We start from the raw sequence: 13,941 nt of genomic DNA on the forward strand, positions 1-13,941 counted from the left end.
TGGACAATGTAGGAGATATGTTTATGATGGTATATTGGTATTGGTAAAAGTTAATTTGTTGAAATATATAAGGGAGAGGCAGAGGCAGAGGTAGAGGCAGAGGCATAGCCTCATAGCCTCATAGCCTCGCTCCCAAGAAAAGGTTGCATTTCTTCTTGCTTGCCGATTGGGCGGGAAAAAAATGCGTTTCTTGCCTCCCAATCCCAAATGCCTTAATTCAATCTTCAACCCCTATATATATATATATATATATATATATATATACACAAGAAGAGAAGATGCCTTGGTTGCCTTTGATGGGATTACATTCACGGGAATCGGCCTGTACACCCTAATGACTAATGTCTTGGGAAATGGTAACCTATGTCTTAAGAGGACTCTTGGGAACAAAATTCTCTTTACTTTATATGCCTTGAATGAGCAATGACATTCTTCGTAATCATCGTATATATTTGTTAACGACGGGCTTGGGCTTTTTTAGTCTTCACTAGTCTTTTGCTCTTACATAAACCTCTATTAGTCTTTGGAGAGGGCCGCACTAGAGTTAGAACTCACACCTAACAAACGAATTGAGTGATCAGCCCGGCCCAATTTTGGATGAATTTGTCTTAAGAGGTGATGTAAAAAAAAAATAAAAAATAAAAACTTGAGAGATCCCTTATAATTTTTTAACTGGTTGAGATTTAATTTGAAATTTGTCATGAGAAAGAGAGATTGGAATCAAATCGATTCTGGACCAAGCATAGCCCCATTAGACCATCTGAAAAGTGATTAGCTTAAAAAGAGGAAGCATTAAGCAATTAGTGACTCACCAAATTATTTTTTTTTTCGAAAAAAGAAAAAAAGAGAGAGAGAGTAAAAAGGCAACAAGAGGGAGGATCTATCTATTATTAGTGATAATGGGAAAATCCGCTTTTCTCAATTATATACCCAAATGGTAGGTTGTGGGCATCATCATTACAACTTAAAAAGTGAGCTTCTTCCGCAAAATATGATGACTGCACTTTTTAATTGTCAATGAATATTTTTATTTTATTTTTTAATTTACTTAAATAATTCTTAACCTTACAATCTCCATAAAATATGGACTAAATTATATGTAATTGTTTAGTGGAAAGGTGTCAAATGTGTTAGGTGGTCATACCTACTGAGAACTTTCTCAGGACCGCCACCACCACCTCATGGAAAATAGTACCTCAACAGCGAGCAGCAAATGAACAACTTTCAAAAGGTCAAAAATGAACAGCTAGAGGGATTAATTACTACAAGTACAAATCCTTTTTTTCTTAATTTTGTACAGATTAGCCATGGCCGGCCCATGGATCATGGATGGTATGATCTCATATTTCAAGCACCGCCTGATGAAGAAGAAGGCAATCAAATGTAACTAACTATATGTAAAAACGCAACAAAATACAATTAGGGAGACGTACAGATATACCGGTACCGGGCGGAGGATATACATATATATATATATAAACTCCTCGATCGATCCAGAGTCCATCACTCCATCCTATCTTTGGACGGCTGGGTTTTGATCCACAGAAAGAGAGGAGCGCTTGATAAACTCTAAGCAGTCCGCAATAGCTTCGGCATAGAAAGAATTGGACCTCCCAAACGATCTCAACCTACTGTGATGATGATCGGGTCGACCCATGTTGGTGTTGGGTACCAGCTTGGTAACCAAACTCCTGCTGCTGCTGCTGCTGCTATTATTCCTCTTGCTGCTATATTTTGTTCGGCCAAGACCTTTCTTTAATGATTTCAGAGCTTGCCCATAAGAAGACCTCCATCTATTTAAGAGCTTGAACAAATAAATGAACCTCTCACGTAGTCTCTGAACGGAAAATCTTTTGGGGTTTAGCCTGAAGCCTCTGCTTCCACGGCACGATCTCCTGATCATGCCGTTGCCAACCTTGTTGTAGCTCATATTACCCATACGTACGTCTCTATTGCGGGGGGGGGGGGGGGGGATGCGTTTTTTGGATGTTGAGGCCGGTGAAGATCGATGATGAAGGAGGTTTAATTGGAGGGAAGGAGCTTGGAAATTAATGGCTTAAGTGTTTTTTGGACTTTTAATAAGACGTACAGTGGTGTTTGCAACGTGAAATGTGACCAGGACCAGGTTAATTAATTAATTATAAATTTAAAATAAGTTTTGGAAGAATGGTAGGGGCCCAGCTAGGGGGGACAAGGGAAAAAGACTCTTCCAATTAGGTGACTAAAGCAGGCAGCCCTCCCTATTAATCAGACCAAATTGGAATCCAAGACTAATTTAATTAATTTTTTTTTGGGGGGGGGGGGGCTACTTCTTTTGTATTATTATAATAGCATGCAATGTTTAATCAAGGTGCAAATTTCTGCTAGTCTAACAGTTTTTTGACTTACGAAATGTCTTTTATGCTAGGAGGTGGCTTACTTTTCAATGCGAGTGATGGATGTTTTCTGTATTCCATTACTAAATGATCACGTACGTACACTTGGATTGCTTTATACCCTCATAGATAATTGACATTATAATATTAATAATGCATACTAATGATAAGTGAGATCGAGATGGTTGTATATTTGGATTACAAAAACTAATTTATTTTTCACTTTCGTGATTTTTTTTTTTGGTCTTTTCAACATTTGGAATTGACTACAACGTGCCTAATTCATGAATGACAGATGGCCTCCGATATATCTTAATTAGTTGTCTAAGCGCGTGGTCAAACAATTTGAGGTGTGAAATCCACTTGTTTAAACAAGTAAATTCTATCTAAAATAAATAATTCACACGAGATCTATGCTCGAATAAATAGTTAGGCAATCCAAAACTTATTTAAATAAGTTTATATTCTTTGAATATTTCAATTTTGGATTTGGATTCTTGGAATTCTTAAGAGAATTTCAGTTTCTGAAATTTTAGATCTAAGCCATTCATTTTTATCCAAGAGTCATTATCTAGCCACGTGTCTCATTGCTAATAAAATAATGATGATTATTAATATTATTAAAAATTTATTATTATTTTATTAGTAGAAGGACACAGCAAAATAATAACTCTTGAATGGTCTTCAAGGGGTAGCTCAATTGGCTGTGGACCACGCCTAATGAAACGAAGGTCACTAGTTTGAATCCTCCATCCCCCTTCCCTTGTGTGGACATGTCAAAAAAATAATAATAATAAATAAATAACTCTTGAATAAAAATTGATGACCTTAATCTAAAATTCCAAAAACTAAAATTGATGGCCTTTTGATGAATTGATTGTATTTTGAACAGTCAATTGAATGCTATAATGAAGGCAAAAGAGTGATTAAAGACCGATTACAGCTCTTGAGTAAAAGACTAAAAGAGCCTGTTATTCTACGGATAAAAAAATAAAATAAAATTTGATTGGAGAGAGTAGCATCTCTTAGGTCAACAACGTTGGTCATCAACAACTCAATCCAAGATTTTGATTTTAGTGCAAAATTGGTAGCCGAGAAAAGGTGTTCATACTATGCACGAGATTTAACACGTGGAAGGCAGATGATTTTTCATTATTTTCGAGTGTTGACGCGGGTGGCCAAGAGGTTTTATGCGTGTTTGTGTACACTAATAACCATCATTGACTTTTCATATCTTGACGTGGCAACTTCAAGTCAGAAACCCTATATTGACTAATTACGGATATTTCCCTGTCAGAACCATAACGACCACAAAATTCTTGCAAACTTATAGACAAGTGCAATTGAAAGTTTGAAATGGCCCCTGAAAATGGGCGAGCCTTTTTTTTTTGATTACGTGGCTTGGATTGGAGTGAGGGCAACCCATTACAACATTAGCATCCGATTCTTCAAAAAAAAAAAAAAATCTTTATATATTACTGTAGAATTTTATCCAAGATGAAGAATGGTAAAAAACCGAATATAGAGATATTTTAAGGTGTGGTTAACTATAATTTAAAGAGAAAAAAAAAAGGTACTAGTCTTCTTATAATCCATTGCAAGCCAATTCTAATATTTGTTACCTTTGCGTAGTGCTATTCTTTACATGAATTACATCTATATATCATACTCATTTTGTGTTGGTTAAGATGACCTTTTTTTATTTTTTTTGATATGTCCACATAAGAGGGAGAGGGACTACGATAACATGTTTGAATTGACTTACTACGTTAATTACTTAAAAACACAAGAAAACAAAACAAAAAACAAAAAGACTCACTTAAAATAAAGGGCAGATGAAAGGGATCGAGAGAGGGGTAATGACATTCTCGCCTCGCCAAAAATTCTTTACCACTATATAAACACAAAAAGTTGTTTTTCCCATCTTTTGACAAACAAATGTCCCATGTGACTTGACTGTTGTGGATAAATCTGTCTTCTTTCATTCCAAAAAATCTAGAGCATAAAAATTAAAAACACTCTAAACAGAAAGAGTCAATTGCTCTAGGATTACAATGTCCCTGAATATCACAGGGGATTTCTTCATCCAGATTTTTTCAATGAAACCTTGCCATTTTGGCCAGACCATGAGCTGCAAGTCACTTGAGTAATTGAAATTACTTTCTTGTAAAAAAGTTCAAAAAAAAAAAGTAAATAATAAATAAAAATGAGAGTCCATTTGGGATTGAATTTGAGAAATCGAGCTTTTAAGTCAAAAAGAACTTTTGAGCAAAAGCTTCATTTTTAAGCTTTTGCTAAAAGTACGTTTTGGCAATATTTAGGCTTTTTGAACCCTTAAAAGCGCTTTTAATTTTTTTACCAAATGAATACTTTTTTTTTTAAACGGACTTTTTAAGTGTTAAAAGCAATTTTAGACCCCTCAAACGCAATCCCAAATAGGCCCTGAGACCTAACATGAATATAAAAGGTGCTGTGAAATTAAAATTAGGGAAAACATTATAAAGACCCCCTTGAACTTCTGCATTTTGACATAACCCCCACAAAAGTTCAAAAACTCTTAATTTCATCTCTTAAAACTTCTAATTTGATACAATCTCTCCCATCTGGCTTAAAACAAATAGTAAAAACAATAAACTAATCTTTATTCCTCTAAAACTTTTATAAAATTCAAATCCTCCACAGGATTTAACGCCAAATCCTAACGGAATAAGTAGATTGCATCAAATTAAAAGTTTTAAGGATGTAATTGCCAATTATTTTAACTTTGTGAGTTTTCTTAAAACACTTGAAAGTTCAAGAATCATTTGTGAAGTTTCCTCTTAAAATTACTTTTAACTTGTCAAAAGTAATAATATCCAATTTGATACGCAATGGTGGCATGTGAGGCCTCGATGTCATCTTTTAAAATTTGGAACCATAATTGCAAAATGAGAGATAGTTCGAGGGGCTAAAGTATACTTTTTCCAAAAAAAAAAATATACCCGATTTCCGCTGCTTATTTTACATTCAGGGGGTGTTTGGCAAATGGGATGGCCTAAACACTGTAGTTGATGTAGATTGATGTGAAAAAAAGTAAGAATGTTTGGTATAAAAAAAAATGAAAAAGTGGTATGGAAAAGTGAAAAAGTTTTGTTTTGTAGTGATTTTTTTGTTTGAATAATAATAAAAAGTGAATGATTTGATATTAAAAGTGAAAAAGTTAGAATGTTTTTATGTTGATTTTTTTGGGAAATTGTGATGAACAGTGTTTGGGCCAACCCCATCCCCATTACCAAACAAGGTATGAGTAGTAATAACAGCATAAGTTAATTATTAGTGAATTAATTTAGAGAGTTACAAACGTAGCCAACAGAAATAAAGAATTATTTTAGTATGTAAAAGCTCGTCATTTATCATGGAAGCGCAACCTACCTAACTGAAAACCACCACCCACCCAACACCCAATGTAATCATCGATTCCAATTTCCATTGTCAAACTGCACTAATACGGTAAAGCTAAAATACACGAGAGTTGAGGCATTAAACTTGACAATACAAAAAACTTGGGTGCTATGGTTGGGTAGAGAGTTTAGACTTCCACTAAATGGCCTCACGTCCATCCTTCCAACTACTTATTAAGTCGGTCACCGCTACTCTGACTGCTCAAATGGGACACGAACAAACAACTGTCCATGCAGAGTTACCACAGCTGATGTCTGGTGTGGGTCAATTCTTGACGGTAAGCTCACAATCTTGTCAAACAAAACCAAATTCCACTCAGTGCGCTACCCAATTGAAAATACTAAAGAAACCAAGTAAAATCCCAAATAAAAAGACAAACAAACAACTGATGCAGGAAAAACCCAGAGCCAACAATAATCCATTTCAGTGCTTTAATTCCTGGGTTTGTTTTGGATTTTTCAGAGTGCTTTCGAGTCCATTATCCAATCTGAATGTGATTCTATCAATTTTTCAGTTTTAAAAGTTTCTAATCTTGTCTTATCTTATTCTTGAGTTAACCAAATTAGTATTTTGAGATTAAAACAAAAACACACCTTCTCAGTTTCAATTAAAAACAAATAATAATAATAATACACACCTTTTTGAAGGGTGTGACACCCCATGGGTTATCAGCATGCTCTGGTTCACCGCTTATAACGAGGCGTCCCGCTGGGTCTGACTGAACACGCACCTGAGCTTGCCAGAGAACAAGGTAATGAATACTAATTGCAGCACACAGACCTTGGTCATTGTTATATACAGAGAACAAAATATCTAGATTGATTAATGCTACATTTGTATCTGTTGCCACAATTTTTCCTTTGTTTCAACCTATTAACAAGCATTAAAATGATGAATCTACTAAACGTTCAGCTGCAGTGATTAATTCTAACTAGTGTAATTCGGTATTCTATTTTCTAATTTTACTTTTTGTCCAAAGTGAACCAAGACCACACATGTCAAATACCCTTCTCTTGCATAGTAAACCCACAACCCTGACCAAAGACCGCTAGCAGGCTAGTTGGCACCTTCTTTATTCTCGCATCTTATGAAACCAATGCCGAGTCAAGAGTTAGGAAAAAAATGGACTTCATTTTTTTAAGCTAGTTGAGGATACCACAAACTAACTCTTCAGATTATTCACGTTTTGCAGACCCCCATAGGATCAAAAAAACACTTGTTCCACTCACTGTAGTTATACATAGTTGGTAATGTGCGCTGATGCCCTATCTGCCATCATTAAAGAAGAAACGTGGTACAATGAAACAGGTATGCAATATAGCAATTTCTAACACTTGCACACTGATTCCCTGTGCATGTATAGATGTCCCAGGCAACCTTAAGCAGCTGCCACATAATTATGCACCACCAACTCCAATGGTCAAAGGACACATTGTCTAAAGAACTTATTAATTTCCAAAAGGAAATTGAATTGGATTATATAGTAGTAAATGCAAAGGAAGAAAAAAGAATACGGTTACACGTATGCTTATACTAACCTCCTCACGGAGAAGGCCTGGAACCAAAGCATAGACCTCAAAACAATCTTTCTATACACACAAAATTTCACTCTAATTAGTTAAAGAACCTGGAAATGCATATTTCCCTTCAAATAAATAAATAAATGGGTGATACAAATCTTACAGTTTTCTGCACGTTGATCTTCACCCAATCAGCTGGGGGCCCAATATCAACCACCGCTGAGTCGAGTCTAGCCACATACACACAAAAACCAAAACATTAACCCAATGCCACTGTATAGTTTGGAACATGGCATCACTTTGTCACATCAATAAACTGTCAACATATAAGAAGTTTTGCTGCAACAAGAATCTTAACTGTGGTTTAGATACTTTGGTACGGGCAGCTTTGACTGTATGTTCCACGTAAGGTTTCTTCCGTTTAAGTAAACCTAAGGGCAATAGACAAAGATCCAAACTGAGAAGGAAGCTGTCTACCATCTGTCACACTGTTAATGATGAGAATACAGATGGAGGGGTCATACCAATGTTCTTAAGTTGCTTTTCACGCTTTTGCATTGAAATAGGATTCTTATCCTGTATGATACCATTCTATCATATTTCTATATCATTATAAAACCTATGCACAAAGTAATGTATGATAAAGGAAAAATGAATGCACAAACTTCAATATTCACCAGACCTTAATTATTGGGTCACTAACTTCACCATTACCAAGAAGACGTTGCGAGTGCCAACCCTGCATAGCACGTGCGGCAGCATCCCTACGTGCTCTACCTGATCCTGAAGCCTGCTTACCACCATCACACATAGAAAGAAGTTCAGAACAGTATAATTGAGAGACATTACTGCTTAGAAACCTACTGTTGTAGAGGGAAGTCAAAGAAAATCTTTGATAATTGAGTCAATCGGATAACATGTTTAGCTTAACAGCCACTAACACTTCTCGGATTGAAGTTACACAGGCACCCATGGGTTTTAAACTCCTGACCTATTGGGGGAGGATGAGTCATTTAAGCTACAAAACCATGACACAAGATAAAATATTTTCAATGCTTTCTAAAAGGTATATCTAATTGGTGATTGGTCCAGGGTTACAATTGAACAAAGTTTGCCAAACTTGAACCCAACTTTGTGATATATTACATCCATTACTGTTTTAGATTTTAATATAGGGCAGACTAAGTAAATGTTGAGTAAGTATCCGCCCACTGAAAAATGACCCTATTAAGACCCCTTTGAAATTTCCCGAATGTCATTTCTGGTAGATTTTTATGTTGTCAAACTTAGATATGATAAGTATCAGCCAACTAACCTAAAACCTGACTCTGAAAGTCATCAACATCAAGCCTAACTTGCATTATATGAAGTTGATCTAAGACACCAGGGGCAGAAGGCTTTTAGGCTATAATCTTCATGCTTTGGTGGCCACAGGTTAGAAAAGACACGTGGTATTAGGTCCAGAGGTGGAAGACTTAATTTAGGAGAGGGTTTTGATTGCTAGAAACAGTAATTCTGCTTGCAGGATTTTCAAAATAGAAGGAAAGTTTTCTTGAGCTTCTAATGTCCTGTGTCAGAAGTATCTGCTTTCACAACCACTTAGCCTAAGTAGAAAATGATCTACCTAGGAGTTCGAAAATGATCTACCTGGGAGTTCACCGAAGGCACATAGCCCCAACTCAAATCGACCTAAACTTGATCACTTCAAAAACTAAACTCTTAGCAACTCAATTACATTCATTAGTTTACCTCTTGAGCATGACAGGTGACAATACATTGGGTAAATAAATTTCCATATGCCTAGGATGATACATACATACAAGTACATATACATTCATACATGTGTGTGTGTGTATAAATCATAGCAAGTTCAATGAACGTGGCATAAATCAAGGAATCTTAGAGGAAAATGAAGGACCATCACTTACCTTCAATTCGGCACCAAATCTAAGGAAAAAGTCCAAAATCAAAGTTTGACACCAACCTGATTTTCAATATTCATAGGCTCTGAGTGGGAAGCAGTAGGTACATTAAGCTCACCACCGTGTGTTTTATGCCTTTCATAATCAAGGAGTGCCTGAAGTAACGCAAAACAGTAGTAAACAAGTTACTTAACGATTAAATAAATATAGCATGATATATAATGAAATATTATAAAAGTAAACTAATGAATCAAACTGACACAAATAATAAACAGGTGCACTTGAAAATGAGGGCAACACAACTTGTAGACTAAGAGCAATACCACAAAGAAAGAAAACTCCAAAATAATTCAACCAAGCCCCAATAGCAAGTACTTTCTACACAGACAAGCAACAATTCTCATTAACCATGACTTTTCAGAAAGATGGGAAGACATTGTTTTAGGCCTTCATGAAAAAAATGGTCAAAATCATAGCATGCGAATCAGTCCAGTAATTAAATTAGCATAATTCCATGTTTCTTAATCCAACAAGTATAATAACACATCATATTTCAGAACGAATATAGTAACATCACTTCTTATACATATTAGCCATTGTGTATCCATTTGCATAACACAGTAGAATGCCAACTGTCTGGGAGATATTAGTTAAGACGGACCTATACGAAAGACTATGCATCTGAAAAGGCTGGGGATGCTGCAATAAGCCCAAGCATATACGGCTATCCACCAGCACCCACCACTGCAGAAAGCAATGCAAAACAAAAAGGTGCAGGACCAGTATATAGCACGTCAGAGGAGATACCTCCTTCACAATGAACAACTTAAAACTCATGTAATCATTTCATAATTCCATACAATCAACCATGTAATGGTGATATACTAAATCAGATATGCAAGCACGCATAAACATACACATGAATTGAGGAGTGCTAGGATGAGAAATATCTCTCTGGAATAAAAAAAGATGACATGAATTTCCACAAACTCATGATTTTGTCAGAGTTTACAAGTGAAAGAATAAGAATTCTGTGACCTTAGTTTGAACAGGTTTGCAATACAAAAACAAGTAGATGTCACAACCTACATAAAAATCTATAAAACAATTGCAAAAATTTAAAAATAAATAAATAAAAATATCAATCTGAAATCACCTTCTCATAAAAACCTCGGAATGTCCATGAAACTGTAGTGCATGTTCTGTGAAAGGAATAGAAAACGGAGAGAAATAAATTAGTTAACATATCCAAATAGAGTATACGTCCATTTCCACCCCCACCCCAAGGAAAAAAAAAAAAAGGAAGAAAGAAATCCCATATTTACTTATGGGAATAAGGTATCTGTATTTTTCCATCCAAATTTTAATAAAGATTTTAACAAAGACTCTTCTCTTATATTCTTTCTTTTTTTTTTCTTTTTTTTGCTTTCTATAATATTTTTAATAGGAACTTTCTTGCATGACATCATATGTGGCAAGACATATGATGCAAATATCATAGAGTTGATCATCCTAATAGCTGAGGAGAACTAAGTTTTTTTTTTTTGATAAGTACCTGAGGAGAACTAAGTTACCTACAATATATTTCCTAAGGAAAGTATCCTAAATTTTAAAGGAGAATTAAAACTCTTTATGGATACTTTATACAAGGCAAAAATCAGTCCACAGCTCTTATCTCATGTGCTAGATAATAACATATTTTTCCTTACTTTGGGGGTTTGAAAGACTCTCCCACTTGTCGCCACAACTTACAAGAAGTCACCTATCCATAAAGAGAAACCAATAATGTACAACTGTCAGCAACAACCAAACAAAACGCTTCTGAAAATTTCTATTGATGGCACACAATTCAATAGTAGTTTGTAATATTCATTCATAGCACATAATTACACCAAGAAAAAAACCCTATATTAAATTTGTGTATTCCTGGACCCGATTTCATTGTAGCTTCCATGTATTTTTAGACTTTATTAAACTTCAAGGTCCATTTTGTACCTTTTCTTCACTTTCTTCCTTGTTTAGGGGTGCCATTTTGCATCCTCCCTGTGCAGTTGCGTTTTACCCCCTTATGGTGCCTTTTATAATATATTTAGTTGTCCCCAAAAAAAAAAAAAAACCAAGAGACAAAAGCTATACATCATGAAACTTAAAATGAAAGAACTGAAAGAACTGACACAAAAGTTCACAACAGGTGGATGTGCCATTTCCAACTATCCATTGCTAGTTTAAAAATTTGACGCAATTAGAGTTTGATCAAACCAAGGAAATTTCTAAATCATGACAACATTTAACTCTTCTCTTATAGGTTAATCTTGGAAGCATCCTACATAGACAAAACAATAACTACACACCGAAAAGGTAAATCCTTACAAAACAACAAAAATAAATACATATTATTAAGATTTTCCCATTTCAGAGCATCATTATATCTCAGTTCTCATATTTCTGAAAATGCATTTTTCATTATGATTTGTATAGAAAACATAATAGTATTTTTAGTTGCAAGGATGCCCAAAGTGCACAGTATGTGTCTACCGCATGTCAGCCAAGTAATCAGGAGTAAACGAATGTAAACATCCTAAACGTTAAAAAAGGATATAGCAAGGAGTGCTTGAGAGGTCTTCCATATGTCCTATGACAAATTGCACCTACTAACTTATGCATGTGAAAATGGTAACTTCATTTGATTAAATATGTACAAGAGAAAACAACGCATACCTTATCATAGCCACCCAATCTAGTCACTGCTCTCCACAACCTTGTCCCAATAAGAAGTTTATATAATTAGTCCAAAGTAGGAATCTTTTTCCAACATATATCATTAGTTAGAAAACAATATGACTATAAATGATCAAGAGAAACTCACTTAAGGCAATTCAGACCCTCCCCATAAAACTTAGGAGGCTTGAATTCCATGCTCCTCTCCCTAAAGAAATTTTCCAGCTCCTTCATGAAAGCTGATTGATCTTCTTCTGTTCCGGATTCAGAACCTTCAGACATATGGTCCTCGTCCAAAAGAAATGAGTGCTTTGAGTTTGAGTTTCCATTATTTACAGGCGTAGTAACATCTTTCTCATTCTGAATTTGAGGTTTTATATCAGAAAGTCGAGCACAAGGCAAATTAGGTTCATTATGACTTGTAGATGAGGTTAGGGTGTCAGTATTGCCAGTAGTCTTGGTATCAGGCACTTGACAAGCTTCAGTTTTGGCAACTGCAACAGCTGGTTCAGCAGTCTCAAGATGACATGTGGTGGTGGTGTTGTGGTCACCATCTGTATTACTCTGTGGCAATTCAATGTCTTCGGTCTTGACATCAGAGGCGGATAGAGTATCGGGTTTGACTAAATCTTGGTCTCCATTTAAAAGGCCCGAGGACGGAGGCGAATCTTGAGTTGGTTGGTCTGGATTGGACTGCGAATCCGTGATATTGTTATTGATAAGGGGAGATGCAGTCCCATTTAGAACCGGAATCAGGGTTTCATCCAGTGACACAGAATGAGGAGGAGGATGAGAGTCATGGGGTTCATGTTCATGTTCATGTTCATTTTCATGCTCATGCTCATGCTCATGTTCATGTTCATCAACTTGAGCATTGGGATTGGGCAAAGCAACCTCCACGGTGGCGGCCACTTCTTCTTGTCCACTCTCCTCATTCTCCTTCTCCTTCTCCTTGGAATCACTCATCTCGGCTTCTAAGCACGTCGGTAATTAAATTACTTCCCTGCTTACTTGTTAAATAAGATAAATAGTAAACGAACAAGAAAAGTAGGGCTCTTTATCTACATTTTCTGAGTTGAAGCAATAAAATCAGGAGAAGAATGCTGCAAACTATGAATTAACAATTTTCCGAATGTCTTCCGAACCCTAGGTGTTGTTTCTTCATTCCAAATAACATAAGTAAACAAATCAAATATAAAAAAAAAAAAACAGCCTTTACAATGGCCAATCTCCTACTCGGCGAAGCAGATTGCAAATGCGTAAATCCCAACACGTCAAATTCTAATAAAATTATATCATTCCCCAGAATTTTCTTTTATTTCCCCAATGAAAGTATAAATTTGCCAAAAAAAACATAAAACAGGTAAAAGTAGGAATTTTTGTACCTGTTTCGAAATTGGAGGAGGCTTCAAGCTGTGAGGACAACAAGATCAAGAACAAATAATGATAACGAAGAGCTTACAAAAACGATAAACCCTAATCCTCTTCTATTTTACTTCTTATGTTTTCAGTTACGAATTATTTCGTAATATATTTAATTTAATTTAATTTTAACTAAAAGTCTAAAACGCATTTTCTGCCGGGACCGGGAGTGGCAGAGTTTACGACACGCACGCGGACACAACACAACAATTCAACAAACGACGTCGGAGGATTCTGCTTTCTGCTACTAAATTACTAATACTGTGTTGTTATTTGTTTTTCAATGGGATGCGGTCCACTGGACCGGTTGGGTCCAGGACAACAAAAGGCCCATTTTATTGGGGCAATGGGTAATGGGTTTGAGCAGCTGTTAATGGCGTTAGTTACTTGCCCGGGTCTCGTGGAGGCATAAAATGGTTACCACAATTTTAAAGTCGGCCCACACAACAGGAGTCATATCTTTATCATTCGTTGAGATGCTCTCGAAACATCTCCTTTAATGGATTATCCCACAAATTAAGCCAGCCCATGAGGCCAAGATTT

At 35.8% G+C, this 13,941-nt stretch overlaps 1 protein-coding gene across 6 annotated transcripts; it reads right to left on the reverse strand.

Annotated features, from left to right (window-relative positions):
• Positions 1-5,676: 5,676 nt before the first annotated feature.
• On the reverse strand, positions 5,677-13,570 carry LOC132170675 (AT-rich interactive domain-containing protein 6-like). 6 transcript variants are annotated; one of them, XM_059581745.1, is made up of 13 exons: positions 13,362-13,567; positions 12,125-12,950; positions 11,977-12,016; positions 10,968-11,020; positions 10,415-10,460; positions 9,321-9,413; positions 8,019-8,129; positions 7,861-7,912; positions 7,695-7,767; positions 7,500-7,566; positions 7,355-7,405; positions 6,454-6,546; positions 5,677-6,106 (listed from the first exon to the last, which is right to left on the reverse strand). In XM_059581745.1, the coding sequence occupies exons 2-13, from the start codon at positions 12,940-12,942 to the stop codon at positions 6,005-6,007; spliced, it is 1,599 nt and encodes a 532-aa protein (XP_059437728.1). In that variant the 5' UTR covers positions 12,943-12,950; positions 13,362-13,567; the 3' UTR covers positions 5,677-6,004. The 6 variants fall into 6 exon arrangements, with proteins under 6 accessions (XP_059437728.1, XP_059437726.1, XP_059437727.1 ...); XM_059581743.1 differs by having other exon boundaries at positions 12,125-12,979; XM_059581744.1 differs by having other exon boundaries at positions 12,125-12,982.
• Between the last annotated feature and the right edge of the window lie 371 nt (positions 13,571-13,941).

Source organism: Corylus avellana, chromosome ca2 (genome assembly GCF_901000735.1).
Source record: "Corylus avellana chromosome ca2, CavTom2PMs-1.0".
In the NCBI taxonomy this organism is placed as follows: Eukaryota; Viridiplantae; Streptophyta; class Magnoliopsida; order Fagales; family Betulaceae; genus Corylus; species Corylus avellana.